This window comes from Cnephaeus nilssonii (genome assembly GCF_951640355.1).
Source record: "Cnephaeus nilssonii genome assembly, chromosome: 14".
Taxonomy (NCBI): Eukaryota; Metazoa; Chordata; class Mammalia; order Chiroptera; family Vespertilionidae; genus Cnephaeus; species Cnephaeus nilssonii.
Genome location: NC_137085.1, coordinates 74,169,519 through 74,191,691, shown reverse-complemented (window position 1 = coordinate 74,191,691; position 22,173 = coordinate 74,169,519). Strand labels below are relative to the sequence as shown.

The following is a 22,173-nucleotide window of genomic DNA, read 5'->3' as shown; positions in this document are numbered from 1 at the left end:
TCCCCAGCTTCCTCCCACACCCACTCCCCCAAGTTGCACCGCCCATTGCTATTTAGTTTCTTTGTCAAGGCTTAACTTTGACCTTCTCTTGTAGATGACCCAGCTGATTCTGAAACACATGGAGGCAAGGTAAGGCCTTCCTTTGAAACAGTGTGGAGCGCGCGGGCTCCCAGGCCTGGCAGTCGGCGGGTGCGGAGGCTGGGGCTGGGGCGCCGCTGGCTGCTGCTCTAACAAGTGATAACACTATGATGAAAGGACATGGACGTTACAGGGGAAGTAACATTCTGCCCCGGCCAGCTTTGCAAACACACAAGCCAATTTGAAGGTCAAGTACAACATATACTGGAGGGAGGAAGAGAACAGCAGATTCAGCACACATTGTGTTAAAAAATGAACTTCCGTTGAGCATAAAAGAAACTTCAGAAGTTGGCCTGAGACCAAGACCATCTCTTTGTCGTTATGAATTTCAGCTCTTGTCAGAATGAACACTCCAATCCAGGGGTAAAAATCACCACCCCATCAGTGCCTCCTTTTATCCCACGTCTTTATCACCCGGCTACACACCCAGGCCGTGTTCATGAACAGCAAGTGGCCGATGGCTTTGTCCTCCCCCGAGGACGCGGGGCTTGCCCTGGCATTCTAATGTGCAGTTTCGTGGTTTTTCTGAATTGAACCCGTCTCGTTGGGGTGGATTAAAGAGATTACATTTCCAAAGGGTAATTAGGGAGCCCCGAGACTTGGGAGGGTGCCTGTGTGAGCAGATGGTCGGCCATCCAGTTCCACCCAAGACTGACGGCCTCTGCCTTGTTGTGGGTCGTCTTCATGGGCAGAAGGGCCCTGAGCGCCTGAGCCGGCGCTCCTGTCTGAGCTCAGTGGGCTCCGGCGTTTCGGTGGGGCCCCTGGTTGCAGCAGAACCCGTTCCCGGTCACAAGCCCTGATGCCCGCTGACTGCCCAGGGACCCCATTGCGGGCCGCGGCCCTGAGGGAAGCAGAGAGGAGTTTCCCGGCGCTCACACGAGCCCCTTGGTTTTCTTCCTTCTCACGGCGCCCTCAGGCAGCAAAGCCCCTGAAAACTTTGCTTCTTTGCCTTTTAGGAGGAAAGGGCTCGTCCTGAACATTTCTTCCGGGGTGGCCCTCTTTCCCTGGCCTCTCTACTCCATGTATTCGGCTTCCAAGGTGAGCGATAGATAGCATGGCGTCCCAGGCTCCTCCCCCCTCCCCTTGTGGTTCCCAGTTGCCGTTTTCCTTTGGACCAACTGGCCAGTCCATGGACAGATCACAGGGAGGCGCTCTCCTGTGTCCAGGGCGGAGCTAGTCAGCAGGGGTTGGGGTGCAAATTAGAAGAAGGCACCGCCCCGGCTGATGAGGGCCTGAAGCAGCGGGGGGGGGGGGGGGGGGGGCGCGAGGGGGGAACAGGTGCAGCCCCGGCCCAGCCCTCACTCACCTCCTTGCCTGGGAGCCCTGCTGTCCACTGTGGTCTCCTCCCGGCCCTGGAGGCCCAGCCAGGCATCCCCGTGCCCTCCTCTTAAAAACAAACTCCCGGGGTGGGGGGTGCTCTACACAAGGGACAGCACCCCCACCCCCGGGTTGGGTCATTTATGTGCAGTGGCCCGAGGTATGTATTTATCCCCAACGTGTATGTTCCCATTCATTGAGGGATCTCTTCTCAGACCAAGAAATGAAGTTCTAACTGGCATCAGAGAAGCTGCCACGTTTAAGACAACGTGGTGGGCTCCGGCGGGGCCCTCTGGAATCTGCGGAAGTTGGTTCTGATGTGTTTCTCCTTCTCGCCCCAGGCTTTTGTGTGCACCTTTTCCAAGGCCCTGCAAGCGGAATATAAGGCGAAAGGAATAATTATCCAGGTGAGGCCGGCCGTTCCGAGTCCCTGTGAAGGGGCGCTCCGGGTCCCCGGGGAGCCGGCCACTGCCTCCTGCAGGATTGGTGGTGACGTGCCCCGGGAGGAAGTGGTCTCTGGGTGACTCTATGGGGTTCCTGCGACCCATGCGGTGGCCGGTGGCCGCTGTGCCACTGTGGTTGCGCCTGCTGCCACCTTCTGCCATGGCCTGGGCTGGAGCAGGAAACGGGGCAGGGGAGTGAGTGCCCAGGAGCGCTGCCGGCCCTCTTGCTGCCTGAGGCTGCGTCACGCCAGAAATCGGGGCTGCGCAGCCCCCCTTTCCTCTGCAGCAGGCACGGGAGGCGGGCTCCTGTGGGCGGCTGGCGGAGAGGGCAGGAGAGCAATGGGCACTGGTCCATGTTGGAAGGGGTGGGGTGCCTCCTTGCGGGCTGCTCATCGGTGCTGGGCCCCAGATCCTCACACCTGGCGCTGAGCAGCCGGGAAGAGGGGCTCTGCCTCCCCTTTCACCCACAGCCGCACGCAGACGGGGTTGTCGCTGCTGTCTGTCGGCCAAGTGATATGACATCTGTGTCAGCGGTGTGCATGTGGGCAACACGGAGTTAAGTGATTTCTAGGACCTGGAATAAAGGGTGTATTTGCAGAGGTTTTGTGGTTGTCTGGGAGGAAGTTGTACAGCATACTATTAGAAATGAAAAGGCTCACTCACCGGGACATCTTTTTTAAAAAAATATGTTTTTATTGATCTCAGAGAGGAAGAGAGATATAAACATCAACGATGAGAGAGAATCATTGATCGGCTGCCTCCTGCACGCCCCCTACTGGGGATTGAGCCCACAACCCTGGCATGTGCCCTTGAAAGGAATCGAACCTGGGACCCTTGAGTCCACAGGCCAAAGCTCTATCTACTGAGCCAAACAAGCTAGGAGTCACCGTGACATCTTTAAAATTATTGGTGTGCATGTGGATTCTCAATTAAAATGCTCACGGGTGTGAGACTATCTCAGGTGGCTGCATTAAAAATTAACCAGCTATAGATAAAGCTTATTCAAAAGGCGGATATGAATTAATTGTGAGAACTTTGCAATTAACATCGGCTTCCCGCCACTGAGGGACGGGAACAGCACACCATGCCTCTAGACCACGAGCTCTTCGCTCTGCTGAAGTCTCGCCTAGCAGGGATTTTTCCTTCCTGTCCATCTTCCAGCTCCCAGCTGAAGACAGATTCCTTTGGCAAAAGCGCTACCCCATCTAGGCTATTCGCTGCAGTAGAAACTAACCCTTAACATCTCACTGACTTCCAACCACAGGATTCATTTCTCATTCACGATGCGCGTTGCCTGGGAGCTGCCAGGGGATCGGCTCAGGGTAGTGAGGCAGGGACGGGCGGGTGGAGCAGCTGCTCCTTGGGTATTGTGAGCTGACACAACAGGGAAACGTGGTAGCAGTTCTAGACGGTCTTGCTTTGATAATGAAGGGCTCTGGCTCAGAAAAGACGCCTGTCACTTTTGCCCATACTCATTGGCCAGATCTGGTCACATGGTCCCACCCAACCATGTGTAATTCTATCTTGTGTCGGGAGGAGAAAAGAACTAAAGATATTTGGTGAACCACACTAATGCTAACCAGAGCTACTTGCTTACTAGTCATATGACAGTCTTAGCATCATCATGATCTTGAGAATTGTGGTGAGAGAGGCTGGGGCTGCCAAGTGAGTGGGTTCCACGGGGCAGCAGGGTGGGAGGAGGTGGGGGAGGGGAGGGAGCCCCTTCCTGGATACAGGAGCCCCGGAGCTGCTCTCCTAGCCAGTGAGAGAAGGTGAAAAGGCTCTGTGACCTTTCACAACCACTGGCCTCTCCAAACACTTATGTAATTGGTGCTCAGTAAAGATTTGTTCATTGGGCAACGAAGCAGGCACTATAGACTTGAGTTTGATTTTCAAATCCCAGCTCTGCCACTCGCCACGTGAGTCATCCTGGAAAACCTGCTGAAACTCCGAGAGCCTCAGTTTCCCCATCTGTAAAAAGGGGTTTGCCATGCCTGCTCACTTCTCTAGGTTCTTTTAGAGATCTAAGGAACGAACAAGTATGCAAATCCCACCACTGTTTATGAAGCCCCTGTGCTCCACAATGAGGTGTTTTGTGAACCAAATCCCACGGTAGGAATGAAAATACTTACTATTTCCCCATCTGGAAATGGGTTGGGAATGCAAGCTCCTGCATCTCTCCAAGAGTAACACGTTGAGATCTTTGGAAGAAAGTGTTTTGCCAATTAACGACGATAGCGTTCATTTCCATGAGGGCCCGTTCAATTGTGTTGACTGATTCACAACTCGATTCACTTATGAACAGTGTCACGTCAAGGGTGAAGTGAAGAAAAGGTGACATGATGAAAACGGCAAACGCGATGTGAAGAAAAGTAAACCAAGAAAACAAGCACAGACCTTTTTTCTCTAAAGATGCCAAGATCTCTGTGTCTGGGAGAAAGTACTAGTAAGCCTCCTGCCAGGCGTGGGGGCCGTGGTGGAAAGAGGGGGTCGTGAGCGTGCAGCCCAGAGGCTTTAGCTGCCCCATCGTTGGCTGTGCGTTAGAAACACACGTCTGAGAGAGGGTTGCCAGATAAAATACAGAGCACCCAATAAAATCTGAATTTCAGGTAAATAAATAAAAATTTAAATGTAAGTATATCCCAGGAGTACTTGGGACATAGTTATACTGAATTTTTAAAGTATTACATATGTCTCCTTTTCCCCCTGATTGACCCCCCCCCCGCCACTCCTGCCCCCCAGGAAATCCCCCAACCGCTCCAGTGTCCATGTTCATTGGTTATGCTAATATGCACGCAAACAAGTTCTCTGGTTGATCTCTAACCCCCGCCCCTCCCCTGCCTTCTTTCTGAGGTTGGACTGTCTGATCAGTGTTTTAGTCTCTGGATGTATTTTTGTTTATCAGTTTATGTTGTTCATTATATCCCACATATGAGTGAGATCATGTGATACTTATCTTTCTCTGACTGGCTAATTTTGCTTAGCATAATGCCCTCCAGGTCCATCTATGCTGTTGCAAATGGTAAAATTTCCTTCTTTTTTATAGCGGCATAGTATTCCATTGTGTAGATGTACCACCATTTTTTAATCCACTCATCTGCTGATGGGCACTTAGGCTGTTTCCAAATCTTAGCTATTGTAAATTATGCTGCTATGAACATAGGGGTGCATATGTCCTTTCTGATTGGTGTTTCTGGTTTCTTGGGATATATTCCTAGAAGTGGGATTACTGGGTCGAATGGGAGTTCCATTTTTAATTTTTTGAGGAAACTCCATACTGTTCTCCACAGTGGCTGTACCAGTTCTGCATTCCCACCAGCAGTGTACGAGGGTTCCTTTTTCTCTGCATCCTCTTCAGCATTTGTGGTTTGTTGATTTATTGATGATAGCCATTCTGACAGGTGTGAGATGGTACCGCACTGTTGTTTTGATTTGCATCTCTCAGATGATTAGTGACTTTGAGCATATTTTCATATGTCTCTCGGCCTTCTGTATGTCCTCTTTCAAAAAGTGTCTATTTAGGTCCTTTGCCCATTTTTTGATTGGATTGTTTATCTTCCTTTTGTTAAGTTGTATGAATTCCCTATAAATGTTGGAGATTAAACCTTTATCTGAGATAACATCGGCAAATATGTTCTCTCATGCAGTGGGCTTTCTTGTTGTTTTGTTAATGGTTTCTTTTGCTGTGCAGAAGCTTTTTATTTTGACGTAGTCCCATTTGTTTATTTTCTCCTTAGTTTCCCTTGACAATGGAAACTAGGCTCTGTATCAATAAAGATATTGCTATGACATATGTCTGATATTTTGCTGACTATGGAGGCTTCTAAGATTTTTATGGTTTCCCATTTTATACTTAAGTCCTTTAAAAATTTTCAGTTTATTTTTGTGAGTGGTGTAAGTTGGTGATCTAGTTTCATTTTTTTTGCATGTATCTGACCAAATTTCCCAACACCATTTATGACCAAATTTCCCAACACCATTTATTGAAGAGACTATCTTGACTCCATTGTATGCTCTTGCCTTCTTTGTCAAATATTAATTGAGCATAGTGGCTTGGGTCAATTTCTGGTTTCTCTGTTCTGTTCCACTGGTCTATATGTCTGTTCTTGTGCCAGTACCAGGCAGTTTTGAGAACAGTGGCTTTGTAATATAGTTTGATATCTGGTATTGTGATCCCTCCAAATTTGTTCTTCTTTCTCAGAATTGCTGTGGCCATTCGAAGTCTTTTTTTATTCCAGATGAATTTTTGGAAAGTTTGTTCTAGGTCTGTGAAATATGCCGATGGTATTTTAATGGGGAGTGCATTGAATCTATAAATTGCTTAGGTAGTATGGACATTTTAATGATGTTGAGTCTACCAATCCATGAACACGGTATGTTCTTCTATTTGTTTATGTCTTCCTCTATCTCTTTTTTCAATGTCCTGTAGTTTTCCGAGTACAGGTCTTTTACCTCCTTATTTAAATTTATTCCTAGGTATCTTAATTTTTTTGTTGCAATGGTAAATGGGATTGTTTTTTTTTTTTTTTTAAGTTTCTCTTTCTGTGAGTTCATCATTGGTGTATAAAAAAGCCATAGATTTCTGGGTGTTAATATTGTAGCTTGCTACATTGCCGAATTCATTTATTAAGTCTAATAGTTTTTTGATGGAGTCTTTGGGTTTTCTATGTACAATATCACGTCATCTGCGAATAATGACAGGTTTACATCTTCTTTTCCAATTTGGATGCCTTTCCTTTTCTCTTTTTGTCTGATCGCTATGGCTAGCAGTTCCAGTACTATATCGAACAGGAGTGGTGAAAGTGGGCAACCATGTCTTGTTCATGTTCTTAGGGGAAATGGTTTTAGTTTTTGCCCATTGAGTATGATGTTGGCTGTAGGTTTGTCATATAAGGCTTTTATTATGTTGAGGTATGATCTCTCTATTCCCACTTTGCTGAGAGTTTTTTTTTAATCAAGTAAAGGTGTTGAATTTTGTCAAATGCTTTTTCTGCATTGATTGATATGATTGTGATTTTTGTCTCTCAATTTGTTTATGTGATGTATCACATTTATTGATTTGCAGATATTGTACCCTCCTGGTATCCCCAGAATAAATCCCACTTGGTCATGGTGTATGACCTTTCTAATGTAATGCTGGACCTGATTTGCTAGAATTTTGTTGAGGATTTTAGCATCTATGTTCATGAGGGATATTGGCCTGTAGTTCTCTTTCTTTGTGGTGTCTTTATCTGGTTTTGAAATTAGGGTAATGCTGGTTTCATAGAAAGAGCTTGGAAGTGTGCCTTCCTCTTGAATTTTTTGGAATAGTCTGAGGAGGATAGGTTTTAGTTCTTCTCTGAATGTTTGCTAGAACTCCCTTCTGAAGCCATTCGGACCAGGGTTTTATTTGCTGGAATATTTTTGATTAATGTTTCAATTTCATCGATAGTTATCAGCCTATTCAGGTTTTTTGATTCTTCCTGATTGAGTTTTGGAAGCTAGTATTTTTCTAAGAATGTGTCCATTTTGTCTAGATTGTCCAGTTTGTTGGAGTAGAGTTGTTTGTAGTATTTTTTTACAATCCTTTGTATTTCTGTGAGGCCTGTTGTTACTTCACCTCTTTCATTTCTGATTTTGTTTATTTGGGTCCTCTCTCTTTGTTTCTTGGTGAGCCTGGCTAGAAGTTCATCAATCTTGTTTATCCTTTCAAAGAACCAGCTCTTGGTTTTATTGATCTTTTGTATTTTTGTGTGTGTCTCTATGTCATTTATTTCTGCTCTGATTTTTATTATTTCCTTCCTTCTGCTTACTCTGGACTTTTCTTGTTGCTCTCTTTCTAATTCTTTAAGTTGTAAGGGCAGATAATTTATTACCATTTTTTCTTGTTTTTTGAGGTAGGCCTGTAGAGCTATGAACTTCCCTCTCAGGACTGCTTTCACTCTGTCCCATAGATTGTGGGTTGTTGTATTATCATTGTCGTTTGTTACAAGGATGCTTTTTGTTTCTTATTTGGTATCTTTGGTAACCCAATCATTGTTTAATAGCATGCTATTTAGCCTCCAAGTGTTTGCTTTTTTTCATTTTTTAATTGTAGTTTATTTCTAATTTTATGCCATTGTGATCTGACAGATGCTTGATATGATTTCTGTCTTCTTGAATTTGAAGAGACTTTGCCTGTGTCCCAATATGTGGTCTATCTTTGAAAATGACCCATGTGTACTTGAGAAGAATGTATATCCTGTAGCTTTGGGGTGAAATGTTCTGAAGATGTCAATTCCATCTGATCTAGTGAGTCATTTAGGATTAATGTTTCTTTGCTGATTTTTTATTTGGAGGATTTATCCAGTGGCATAAATGGGATATTAAAGTCCCCTATTATGACTGTACTGCTGTTGATCTCTCCCTTGATATCTTCCAGAAGTTTTTTTTATGTATTTGGGTGCTCCTGTATTAGGTGCTATTTGTTTACCAGAGTTATATCCTCTTGTTGAATTTCTCCCTTTAGTATTATGAAGTGGCCTTCCTTATCTCTTGTTATGGCCTCCTCTTTGAGGTCTATTTTGTCAGATATAAGTATTGCTACCCCAGCTGTTTTTACATTTCCATTCGCCTAAAATTTTTTTTTCCATCTCTTTACTCAGTCTGTGTTAGTCCTTTGTTCTGAGGTGGGTCCCTTGTAAACAGCAGACATATGGGTCATGTTTTCTTATCCATTCAGCTACACTATGTCTTTAGTTTGGAGCATTTAATCCATTTATGTTTAAGGTTATTATTGATAGGTACTTGTTTGTCGCCATTTTTATTCTTTATGCCTGTGTTCCTTCTTCCCTTCCTATTTCTTCTTTTTTTACAGCAGTCCTTTAGCATTTCTTGGATTGGTGGCTTGGTGGTAATAAACTTCCTCAGCCATTTTTGTCTGTGAAGCTCCTATTTCACCTACAATTTTGAATGATAGCCTTGCTGGGTAAAGTATTCTTGGATTCAGTCCCTTGCTTTGCATCACTTTGTATATTTTATTCCATTCCCTTCTGGCCTGATGTGTTTCTGTTGAGAAATCAGTTGATAGTCTAATGGGAGATCCCTTATAGGTAACGTTCTGTCTCTCTCTGGCAGCCTTTAACATTCTTACTTTGTCGTTGGTGTTTGCCAATTTAATTATGATGTGTCTTGGTGTCCGTCTTTTTGGGTTCCTCTTGTTTGGGACTCTGTGTGCTTCTTGGACTTGTGTGAGTTTGGGAAGTTTTCTGTCATTATTTCTTCAAACAGGTTTTCTATTCCTTGCTTCTCTTCATCTTCTTCTGGTACCCCTGTTATGCATATGTTGTTTTGTTTCATGTTGTCCCAAAGCTCTCTTAGGCTCTCCTCCTGCTTTTTAAGTTTTTTTTTTTTCCAGTTGCTGCTCTTCTTGGGTGATTTTTCCTACCTTGTCTTCTAGCTTGCTGATGCAGTCCTCAGTTTCTTCTAGTCTACTGTTGATGCTTTCTATTGTGTTCTTTATCACAGCTATGTCGTTATTCATTTCTTTTTGGTTTTTCTTCATTTCCTCTTGGTTCTTACACATGTTGTTGAATTTGTCTTCCATCTTTTTCAGCGTCCTTATGACCATTGCTCTGAATTCTTTCTCTGGCAAATTGCTTGCCTCCATTTCGTTTACTTCCTTTTCTGGTGAGTCTTCCTTTTCTTTGTATGGGGTCTGTTTCTTTGTCTCTCCATTTTTGCTCCTCTCAGGTTGTCTGGTTATGTGGGTCACTCTCTACCATGTTGACTGAAAGGCACAAAATACAACTCGACAAGACACGACACAGAGGGAACAAAACACGAATGTATTCACTACACCGATAACCTCAGTAAGGGTGACCACCAGAGAAAAGAGAATTAGGGGAGAGAAAAGAGTGCAAAAATGATACTGAGAAGAGGAAAAAAGGTAAGAGAGAAAATAAAAAGAAGAAAAAAGAAGGGGAAAAATATACAAATATGGGGAGAAAACTCCACAAAACTAACAAATAAACCAAAAAATGCAAACCACAAACACCCAGAAAAAAAAAAGGGGGGGGGGGGGAACTGAATCTGAAGAGGCAGAGCTTATATCCAGAAGGTAAGGTAAAGGAATTGAATGAACGGGGGAATGGCCGCAGTTCAATATAGAGGAGGTAGAAAGAGAATGAGTGGATAAGAAGAAAAGTAAGAAACAAAATAATAAAAAAAATTCTTCCTTTTCTTTAATCTATCTATATATTCATCTATTTTTGGAAAAGGAGAATAGAGCAAATAGCTTGAGTTTGATGAATGAAACTAATTAAGCAATTAGGAGAAGAAGAGAGCAAGCAAGGAAAAACAAAAGCATAAAAATAATTGGCTAGTGAAGAAAGAGAAAAGAGAAGGGTGCATGAACTTGGAGCAGGAGAGAGAAAATTAGATATATGAGTAAGCCAGCAGAGACTAGTATAATAGTAACCTGTCAATAAAGCAGATAAAGAAGATCAATTTTTAATAAGGAGTATAAAGAAAGGAGAGAGAAAAACGTTCTCCAGGTGTCCTCTGTCCTTTCCAGCCACGGATTGTCTCACCAGCTGTGCTCAATTCACCAATTCCGGGTGGATGTTATTCGATTTAGTTTCTTCTATCTGCTCCATGAGAAGGTGCAGGACACATCCACATATTCAGCCGCCATTTTGTCTCCCCCAGTTCTACTGAATTTTGTTGTTGCTGCTGTTTTCCTGGATTCGATTGAACTGAGTGTCCTGCACTTTTATTTCAAAGCCTGGGAACCATGCTCGGAGAGCTGGCTCATGCCTCAGCCAAGTGCACTCGGGCACTGTGGTGTGTGGCTGAGCCTCCCCTGGCGTTAGTGGCAAAGGGAAACCAGGGGCTGATCGCCAGCTCTGTGCCGCTTCTGTGCCTGTGCAGCACCCCCTTCCTGTTTCGGACCCTGGAACTTCTGACAGGACGGCCGGAGTTGGGAAAGGAAGGGATGGGGAGATGGGGTTCGCTTCTCAGGGATGGGCAGATCGCTGCTGTGTTACGGCTTTCTTTCCCATTGTAGGTGCTGACCCCCTATGCTATTTCAACCCCAATGACAAAGAACCTCAACACCAGCCTGATAACCAAGACTGCCGATGAGTTTGTTAAAGAGTCACTCAATTACGTCACATTTGGAGATGAAACCTGCGGCTGCCTCGCCCATGAAATCCTGGTAATTGATAACTTCTCCCTCTCGAAGCGAGTGAGCACGGGGGTGCAGGAGGCCCTTGCGGGCTGAGCCAGCTCTTGTTCAGCATTGGAGGCCCGTGCTCAGCTCCTGCACCCCCCAAGCCGGGCAGCCTCACCCCTGGCTGCCTCACTTCTCCCTCAGGAAGGAAGGAGGCTCCAGGGCTCCTGGAAGAGCCGGCCGAGACCCAGAGAGGTCTCCGTGGGGCTGCTGTGGCCTCTGACCCTGTGTTAGCAAATGTTTAACTCTGGCTCTCCAGGAGGAAAGTGAAACAAGCACCTGGTTTGTAGCATTTGCTGATTTCCGTGATTTAAATCCTCCAGTGTGCTGTCACTGCACATGAGCGGGGCGTGTGCACAGCCGGCTCTGTGAGCGGTGAAGCTGGTCCCGGCACGCATGGACCCCGTCACATGCAAATAAGGCTCACTAGTGCGTGGCACCGCGAGTTCTTGCCGTTCCCCGGCCACTTTTAGGAATAAATACAGGCCTGGCCCGTGTGGCTCAGTTGGTTGAGCGTTGCCTCATGCACAGAGGTTGCTGGTTCCATTCCCGGTCAGGGCACATGCCCGGGTTGTGGGCTTGATCCTTGGTAGGGGGCATGCAGGAGGCAACCGATTGATGTTCTCTCTTACATCGATGTCTCTCTCTCTCTCTCTCTTTCACTTTCACTTCCTCTCTCTCTAAAAATATCAATAAAAACATGTTTTTTAAAAAGAAACAAATACAAACATGAAACAAAGGTCGATGGGAATGTTGCGTGCTAACAGTGAAAACACAGCACAGTGTCAGTGTAGTGCTGTTCCAGCATCACCAGGAGTTTTAGCCAGATCGGATGTCTCCTGCATCTCGTTGTAAGAGAACCCGGGTGGGAAGAACACGAAGACGCTGAGAGAGGGAGCAGCAGGAAGAGAAAGTGCTCGCCGAGAGGAAGAAGGGCGGGTGCTGCTTTACCGTGGACTCAGTTCTCTTGATTTAGAATTTCCTCAGGGCTGGTCCTGTAAGTGACTGTTTTGGTTTCTGAGAAAACCTTGTTTGCAGAGAAAGAGTCACAAAAGCTTTAAATTTTGGCAACTTCAGTCATGCACCATACAACTATACTCTTGTCAGCGATAGACATGTCTGATGGTGGTGCTATAGGTTACAATGGAGCAAAGATCAAAATTCCTATTGCCTACTGATGCGTAGTCATCATAGTGTTGCAGCAACGTGTTACTTACGCATCTGCGGTGATGCTGGTGTAAACAAACCTACTATGCTGCCAGTTTTATATTTGCAGCGATCCCACTTCTGAGAATATATCCTGGGAGTCCCGAAACACCATTCAGAATGTATGCACCCTATGTTCATAGCAGCGTTATTTACAATAGCCAAGATCTGCAAACAACCCAAATGCCCATCAGCAGATGAGTGGATAAAAAAGCCGTGGGACATTTACACCATGGAATACTATGCAGCTGTAAGAAAGAAGGAACTTTTACCCTTTGTGACAGCATGGAGGGACCTGGAGAGTATTATGCTAAGGGAAATAAGCCAGTCAGAGAAAGACAAATATCATATAATCTCACTAATATGTGGAATCTAATGAACAAAATAAACCGACGAACAAAATGGAACCGGAAGCATAGACACATGGCCTGCGTCTGAGGGGCGGGGTGACTGGATAAAGAAGGTGAAGGGATGCGCTAAAGAACCTATATGCATACCCCATGGGCACGGACAATAGTTTGGTGAAGGCCTAAGGAGGCGGAGTGGGGTGGGTGGAGGTGGGCAATGGCGGGAGGAGGGGTCACCTGCAATAATGTCAATATTAAAAATTTTAAAATAATAATAATAAAAGGTATAGCACATACAATTATCTATAGTGTGTATTACTTGATATGAAAATAAATGACTATGTTACTGGTTTATATATTTACTATACTTTTTATAATTTTTAAAAATGTGTCCTCTTTCTACTTATGAAACGTCTGCTGTAAAACAGTATGCCATGTTACCATGGCAGCAGCCTCACACTTCTCGTGTTGGCCATGTCCCTGAGTGCATCGTTTTCCCTTGTGCTGGGTTTAACCCTGTGTCGTTTGTTCACTGTGGCCCTGCGCACACAGACCCACTGTTAATGTTGCCAGGAAGAGGCCACGCTGAGTGATTGACCTGGAGATGAAATGAACAGTGACTGAGGACTACGGATTTGGAAAACCAGTGATGGTTATTGCTCACCAGTCAGGCATGTCCCATTCCACCATAGCTACGGCCATCAATAACAGGAAGCACGTGAGGGGGGCTGCGAAGGTGCTATACCAATGCCCCGCACTGAAGACCAGCCACAGAAGCGTGTCCTCACAGAACCATGGTGATCACGTCCAAAGCAAAAAGTCTGTGATGCTGAGAGAAAAGGCTGCGCCTGACTGTGATGTTGAAAGTATTGCGAGCTCCGGGCGCTTTAAGCAATTCAAGAATAGTTATCCGTCGTGTAAGGGGAAAATGAGTGGCGAGTCTGCAAGTGCTGATGTGAAGGCAGCTGAAGAAGTTTTGGAAACTCCCGAGAAGCTGGTTGTGGAGGAAAATTACTTGCCAGAGCAAATGTTCAGTGTGGAGGGGACGTCCCGGTTGGGATGGACACCTGAAAGGACTTTCATCCATAAGGGGGCCAAGTCAAGGCCAGGTTTTAAGGCGTTTAAGGACAGAATCGCACTCTTGCTTGGGGCGATGTTTCAGGCGTCCAATGGGAACGCTGTGTGATCTGGCACAGCGGGAAGCGCAGGGCCCCCTACCATGTCCATCAGCACTCACGGCCACGGTGCAGGAGCAACGCGAAGTCCTCGGTGCTCCCGCTCCTCTTCCAGGACGCCCTCCTCCGTGGCGATGCCAGCAAATCGAGCAGCACTGTTTGGAGAATAGTGCCTTTCAAGACTTAGCTTATTATTTACCATCTTCCTTGTATTGGCGATCTTCATCCCAAAATCGAAGCGTATTTCTCCCTCCAAACATGCCAGTGGATCAGGGAGTTACAGCAGCTTTTAAAGCTTACTACCTGAGGACGAGGTTTGCCCAGGCCATTGCTGCAGCTGCCGAAGGCACTGATGCAATTTTGGAAAAATTATACCTTCAGCTGCTTCTAGAGCCTTTCTTGGGCTTGGGTGATGCCACCAAGGAGGGTATGAATGGCACCTGCAGGAAGACACTCAAGCAGTTTGTCCACGATTCAAAGGATTTGCCAAGGGTGAGGAGGGTGCAGGAATCCACAGGCTGTGGTTGAGATGGCAAACAGCCTTCACCTGGGTGTGAAGGAGGGTGACAGCCATGAGCTCCGCTCCGAGGGGGCGTTCTGAGGGAGTGACTAGGAGGAGTTGTTGGAGTGGGAACAGGAATGCGGAGCTGAAGAAGAAGCCAGGGGAAAGGAAAACGCAGGAGAAGAAAAAGAACCTCTAAGAAAATTCACGGTGAAGGGTCTAGCCGAATGTTTGCAGACCTCAACAAGCTTCTTTAAAAGTTGTTCATTAATTTAAAAACACCAAAACGTTTTCACTTACAGAGAAGAATGTTCATGTTGCATTATCTGCTCACAAGCAAATCTATGATAAAAAAAATGTTAAAAAGCTGCCATGGACATATTTCCAAAAAGAGTGACCCTCCTCAGGAGAGCCTGTCATCGCCCCTGAAGACCTGCTAGTGGGGCAGGATGTGGGGGTGGAAGACAGGGAGAGTGACGGTCCTGACCCTGTGTGCGCCCAGGCTAGTGTGTGTTTGTATCTTAGTTTTTCTGTTTGTTTTGTTTTTTATTTATTTACATTGTTTATTGTTGAAAGTATTACATATGTCTCCTTTTCCCCCCATTGACCTCTCCCTGGCTGCTCTCACCCCCAGCACATGCCCTCACCCTCTTATCTGTGTCCATTGCTTATGCTTATATGCATGCATACAAGTCCTTTGGTTGATCTCTTCCCCCCTCTCTTCCCCCACCCCCTTCTCTCTGAGGTTTGATGGTCTGATCAATGCTTCTATGTCTCTGGATCTAGTTTTGTTCATCAGTTTATGTTGTTCATTATATTTCACAAATGAGTGAGATCTTGTGATATTTATCTTTCTCCAACTGGCTAATTTTGCTTAGCATAATGCTCTCCAGGTCCATCCATGCTGTTATGAATGGTAAGAGTTCTTCCTTTTTTACAGGAGCGTAGTATTCCATGTTATCTTAGTTTTTAACAAAAAAGTTTAAAAAGTAAAAAAAAATTAAAATTTAAAAGTAAGAAAAAATTTATAGAATAAGGATATAAAGAAAAAAATAATTTTGTACAGTTATAAAACGTGTTTGTGTTTGAAGCTAAGTGTTATTGCAAAAGAAATGAAAGTTAAAAATACTAAAAAGTTTATAAAGTAGAAAAGTTAGGGGAGAAACCAAGATGGCGGCAAAGGTAAACAACTGAACTGCCGCCTCGCACAACAATTTCAAAACTACAACTAAAAGACAAAACGTCTACCACCCAGAACCACGGGAAAGCTGGCTGAGTGGAAGTTTTACAACTAAGAAGAGAAAGGAGCACAAACGCTGAAAAGCTGAGGTACGGAGGCACGCGAATCGGGCTGGTGGCGGGCGACTGGGCGCGCGGCTTTTTTTCAACCCGAAGGGAAACAAGCTCCCAATCACTCTGAAATCCAGTTTCTGGGGACATTCGAGGGACCCAGATGCCTACGGGGAGAAGCTGGACTGTAGGCCATCAGGTCGGAAAGTGAGGGTGACTTTTTTGCAGAGGTGCGCCCAGCAATCAGTGTTTACTGCTCTGGAGCGCAGGACGCGGGGACTTGGAAACACGGAAAGGCAGAGAAGGCTGGCTGGCAGCCATCGCTGTTTGCCACGCCCAAGCCTAGTGATGCCCTGAGACCCCGCCCTGCCCTGAGACCCCGCCCCGCACATTCTACAAACCTGCCCAGGCTCCACACAGCGGCTTTTGCATATAAATGGCCTGCACTGTGGCAGCTTAACCAAATAAACTGCAGCTCCAGTCGACTGCTCCAAAACCGCCAAATCCCAAGCAAAGAGGAGAAAACTGTAGTTCTTACTGTAGCTCCTGCTGGGTGGCCTTAGACAGTAGCTGACCTGCACCCCATTGGAGATCCAGAAACTAGTGTATCTAGTGGTCTGTGTGAGACGACATCAGATTTTAACTACTCTCATAAGGGACACATTCAAGAGGCAGACTCAATGAGCACCAAAGCCCTACTGGAACAAGTCCTTCCCCTTAAACGTGTCTCCAGCACAGCAATTCTTCTGTTATAGACACGGCGGGTCCTCACGGCCGATTGGCCTGGCGGTCAATTCCTCCCAGTGACACCAACAACAATCAAGACTTAACTACAACAGGGCTGTACACACAGTCCACAAAGGGGTGGTTCAAGAGTATCCACCTCAGGTAACTGGGAGGCTGACCCATTGAACCATATAGGACACCTAGCACACAAAGCTACCCTACCAACTCAGGGAAGCAGCGAAAATGAGGAGACAAGGAAACAGATCACAAATGAAAGAAATGGAGGAGAACAAACAACTGGACATAGAGTTCAAAACCACGGTTGTAAGGTTTTTCAAGAATTTCCTAGAAAAGGCTGATAAATTTAACGAGACCTTCGATGATATGAGCGAGACCCTCGAGGATATGAAAAAGGACCAACTAGAAATTAAACATACACTGACTGAAATAAAAAATATTATACAGAGACCCAACAGCAGACTAGAGGAATGCAAAAATCAAGTCAAAGATTTGGAATACAAAGAGGCAAAGGACAATCCTCTGGAGAAGCAAGAAGAGAAGAGAATCCAGAAAGTTGAAGATAGTGTAAGAAGTCTCTGGGACAACTTCAAGCGTATCAACATCAGAATTATGGGGGTGCCAGAAGAAGAGAGAGACCAAGACACTGAAAACCTGTTTGAAGAAATAATGACAGAAAACTTCCCCCACCTGGTGAAAGAAATAGACTTACAAGTCCAGGAAGCGCACAGAACCCCAAACAAAAGGAATCCAAAGAGGACCACACCAAGACACATCATAATTAAAATGCCAAGGGCAAAAGACAAAGAGAGAATCTTACGAGCAGCAAGAGAAAAACAGTTGGTTACCTACAAGGGAGCACCCATATGACTGTCAGCTGATTTCTCAACAGAAACTATGCAGGCCAGACAGGGGTGGCAAGAAATATTCATTTCCCATTTGACTGCCACGTTTTCTCCTAATAGATTCTAGTGGCTATGCTTATGGGATAGATTAGCATTGCCATGATCTGAAGGGGGAGGATTTGTTTGTGTCCTCCTTCTGTATGAAATGGCTGAAAAAAAAAAAGAAATATTCAAAGTGATGAATATCAAGAACCTACAACCAAGATTACCCCACCCAGCAAAGTTATCATTCAGAATTGAAGGGCAGATAAAGAGCTTCAAAGATAAGAAAAAGCTAAAGGAGTTCATCACCACCAAACCAGTATTATATGAAATGCTGAAAGGTATTCTTTAAAAAGAGGAAAAAGAAGAAAAAAGTAAAGATAAAAATTATGAACAACAAATACATATCTATCAATAAGTGAATCTAAAACTCAAGTGAATTAAAAATCTGAGGAGCAGAATAAACTGGTGAATATAGTAGAATCAGGGGCATAGAATGGGAGGGGATGATAATTCTCAGGGGGAAAGGGGTGTCTGTGTGGGGGGTACTAGAAGAGACTGGACAAAAATCATATACCTATGGATGAGGACAGAGGGGGGGGGAGGTAAGGGCATAAGGAGGGGTGGGAACCGGGTGGAGAGGAGCTATGGGGGGAAAAAAGAAGAAACAACTGTAATAATCTGAACAATAAAGATTTATTTTAAAAAAAGAAAAGTTATAGCAAGCTAAGCTTAATTCCTTATTGAAGAATTAAATTCTTAAAAATAAATGTAGTGTATCTTAACTATATAGTGATTAAAAGTTTCCATAGCAAACAGTAATGTACTGGGCCTTCTAATTCACTCACTGACTCACCCAGAGCAACTCTAGTTTTGTGAGTGCCACTCATGGTAAGTGTCCTATATACAGATGTACATTTTTTATCTTTTCTACCATATTGTAACCATATTTAAAGTTTTTAAATATACTTTTTCTATGTTTAGATACACAAATACTTATCATTGTGTTATAACCACCTACAGCATTCAGTACAGTAATGTGCTGTACAGGTTGTTGCCTATGAGCAATAGTCTATACCACAGAGCCTAGGCTACAGTGTAGGAAGAGGTACCATCTAGGTTTGTGTAAGTATGCTTTATGATGTTCGCACAATGACGAAATCATCGGATGATGCACTTCTTAGAATGAATCCTTCTTGTTAAGTGACACACGACTGTACTAGGAGATTTTGGGACTTAACTTCAGTAGTCAGAAGAAATATTTTTTTGAAATGATAAGTATAAACTGAGATGTTTTAGTTGTAACTTCCTTGCTCTTCTTTTCACCCAGATACTCATGTTTTTGTCTATTTAAGGCGAGCTTTCTGAGCCTGATCCCATCATGGGCCATCTACAGCAGCTTGGTCAAGAAGCTACTCCTGACTCATTACACCAACTACCTCAAGAGGAACGCCAACATCAGATAGTCTGGGGGGCCTGATGGGCCATCCAGCATCATTTTCTTCACCAGGTTCTGCATTGACTGCAGAGGGTCAAGGAACAGACCATCACCCATCATCCCCTGAAGCTGGAGGTCCATGCCACAGATACAGTACCTAGAATACAATTTGTATGCCAATTAGCTCATGTTAAAATCGAGGACAAATGGTAACAGGCCTTGAAAATTCCCTGAGCAGATAAAGCCAGTTTATTCATACAAGCAAATCTTAGTTTAGCTTATTTTGTAAGACTAAAGATGGGACTCAGGGCAGGCCGCCCCCAAATATGTCACATTGGCATATTTATGATTTTGAATTAAAATTACTTAAATAGCAAGAGTACTCTGACCCTCCTTTGCCTTCTGTGACCATCTTTGGAAAATACAATGAGCCACACTAATTAATCTTAATATAAGTGTTTATCCCAGCACATATCAATTATGGGGAGTTGGCATTTCAACTATTGGTAGAACAACTTAAAGTGTAGACATTGTACTTATAAACCTTCACATCAAACCCTGGTGAATTCGCCCTTGGGGAAGAACTTCCACAACCAGCAACTTAAGTGAGAAAAGAAACATATTTTAGTGTATACAGCCTGGGGCAGATTTTAGAAATAACTTTTAGTTGTGTGATATAGGGGTTTTCCTGGGTTTTGAATGATAGATTGTCTACAAGCTTTTTGAGGGTCTTTATATTAAGAGAGAATTTCCTCAAAATAAAGGCCCCAGATGTTGGGCTGGCTTATGAAACAATGGTAGAAAAGCTCTGTATTTTAAGACTTTTATACCCATCACCACTAGCACTAGCTAATAGCTAACATTTGTTGAGCACTAATAATGTGTCAGGGACCATGTAATCCTCATTGCAATGTAGGAAGGAGGAACTATTAGTACTGTTGTCTTCACTTTACAGATGAGGAAACTGAGGCACAGAAAAAAAACTGAGTAACTTGCACAGGTTCAGCTAATCAGTGAGTGGCAGAGCTGGGATTTGAACATGGGTCCTCTCCCAGCATATGTAGACTAAAGCACTACAGTAGCGCCCTGCCTTTCCGGGTAAGGTTCTTTAATTGCACTTAATGGAAATGGGTGAACCCTATTCCCCCTAACCCTGTGTTTTTTACGTTCACATATTGTGAAGAGAGCTGAGGAATTGGGCTTTGCAGCCAGGCCCACGTGTCTCCACTCAACACTGACCACTTTCCCAATTTACTATTGTCTGGGAATCATTTCAGAACAGGGAGGCTTGCCAACTTTCACTGCGCTTTTGTTTCCGCCGAGAAGCACTGGGCTCTGGTTTGATTCTCTTCTTTTTGTCTGGAGGGTGTGGGACCCCAAGGAACAACATTGGCAGCTGGTGGTTTGATAGAAGCATTCACTCTGTGTTCTCCCAGCCTCCCATCTGTGCTGCCTCCCCGCCTGCTCAAGGCCAGAGGACCCCTCTGCCACACTTGGAGCAGGGAAGTAAGGTGATTATGGGCTGCTGCCTGGAAACAGCTGGGAGCTGTTGCTGGGGCTGTTTCCTGGCGTGTCATTCATTTCTTGCTCTTGTGGGATGGGAACCAGAATGCCCCACTTCAAAAAGGCTCCTTTAGCCATCGCTTGCCAGGAAAAGCTGAAGACAGTCATCCAAGGGTCAGCATGATTTTAATCATCTTTGTCTGCTTCTGATGCCAAAAAAGATGGTTACTCTCGCTGTAGTTTATCCACTGTGGGTAGTGCTCAGCCTGTCTTGACTTGCTAGTGCCCTCTGATGGTCTGGGCGAGAGACTGTTGAATCTTTCTATCTAATCTTGCAGGAATTTTAGAACAGAATCCAACTTGTGGAAAGAAATCCCCCTTCGCGCCCCCCCCCCCCCCAAAAAAAATAAGTAGTTCTTTTTTAAAAAATTGAGATATAACTGACATATAACATTGTATTACTTTTAGGTGTATAACATAATTATTTGATGTAAGTGTATATTGCAAGATAACCACCACAAGTCTAGATAACATCCATCACCACACATGGTTATAATTTTTTGTTCTTGTGATGAAAACTTTTAAAATCTACTCTCAGCAACTTTCAAATATACAATAAAGTATTGGTAACTATAGTCACCATGCTGTACATTATATCCCCAGGACTTACTTATTTTATACTGGATGTTTGTACCTTTGACCCCATTCACCCATTTCTCTCAGCACCCTCCACCCCCAAACTTCTGATAACAACCAATCCGTTCTGTATTGTTGTTTTTAGATTCCACATATAGGTGAGATCATATGGTATTGTATTTTTCTGTCTTAGCATACCTCAATCTTTTTTTTTTTTTTTTGAGCTACCTTTGAGTGTGTGTAGATGGGTCATCAAAAAAGAAAGACAGCCGAAACCGGTTTGGCTCAGTGGATAGAGCGTCGGTCTGCGGACTGAAAGGTCCCGGGTTCGATTCTGGTCAAGGGCATGTACATTGGTTGCGGGCACATCCCCGGTAGGGGTTGTGCAGGAGGCAGCTGGTCGATGTTTCTCTCTCATCGATGTTTCTAGCTCTCTATCCCTCTCCCTTCCTCTCTGTGAAAAGTCAATAAAATATATTTAAAAATTAAAAAAAAAAAAAAAAGAAAGACAAGGAGGAGAGTTTCACAGATGGCTGACAGGGGCCAGTGCACTTAGCCATTTTGGACTCTAGTTACTTCAGTAAAATTAAAAACTTTGACTACATAGTCTATAATTTTCTATTCAGCTCTTTTAGACTATACATTTCAAGTAAGTTTTGGAAATAAACTTTCTTTCTCAATATTTAAGAAATATTTTTATTGGGTATAAACATACTAGAGGCCCAGTGCATGAAATTTGTGCATGGGTAGGGTCCCTAGGCCTGGCCGGTCATCAGGGCCAATCTGTGAGGTGACCAGCAGGGCAATTGGGGCCCTTGCTCACACCTGCATTGGTCTGGTGCCACCTGCTCTCCTGCTCCACCATCCCGCTGCAGTCCTGCTCTCATGGGGGCCCCTTGGGGCCGGCAGCACGTCAACTGCCACCCGCTGCCAGCGCCGTGCCGACGCCAGCCATGTTCTATGCTGCCCTCTGGTGGTCAGTGCACATCTAACTCCCTGTCAGTCGAACTCCCGCCAGTGGGGACAATTTGCATATTAGCCTTTTATTATATAGGATATGCAGTAGGAAATACAATAACTATAGAAAAGAGAGAAGAAAATACAAGTCACCATTTATCCCATTACCCAATATTAACCATTCTTCATTGATTGTAGATATTCTTTTGTAAATTTTTCTGTGTGTAAGTGAATGTGTATGTGTGTCTAAATGCAGATTTTACATTTTGTCTTTTCCCTTATTATTACAGCAGGAGATAACCGTGTGTTAATAAGTATTCAAAAGATTATTACAGTAGTACTTAATACTTATTCATATGACTGAACATAATTTATTTTACCATCCCTTTTGCCTGGCATT

The 22,173-nt window shown here is 44.4% G+C and overlaps 1 protein-coding gene across 1 annotated transcript in view; it reads left to right on the top strand.

The window, feature by feature from the left end:
- HSD17B3 (hydroxysteroid 17-beta dehydrogenase 3) overlaps nucleotides 1–18,705 on the top strand; it is a gene marked incomplete at both ends in the record, with an annotated part of 52,445 nt that extends 33,740 nt beyond the window's left edge. The window contains 5 exons of the mRNA XM_079790988.1: nucleotides 95–129; nucleotides 1,095–1,176; nucleotides 1,797–1,862; nucleotides 10,924–11,073; nucleotides 18,595–18,705. Coding sequence (XP_079647114.1) covers nucleotides 95–129; nucleotides 1,095–1,176; nucleotides 1,797–1,862; nucleotides 10,924–11,073; nucleotides 18,595–18,705 — 444 coding nt within the window. The remainder of the gene's footprint in view (nucleotides 1–94; nucleotides 130–1,094; nucleotides 1,177–1,796; nucleotides 1,863–10,923; nucleotides 11,074–18,594) is intronic.
- Nucleotides 18,706–22,173: the final 3,468 nt, after the last annotated feature.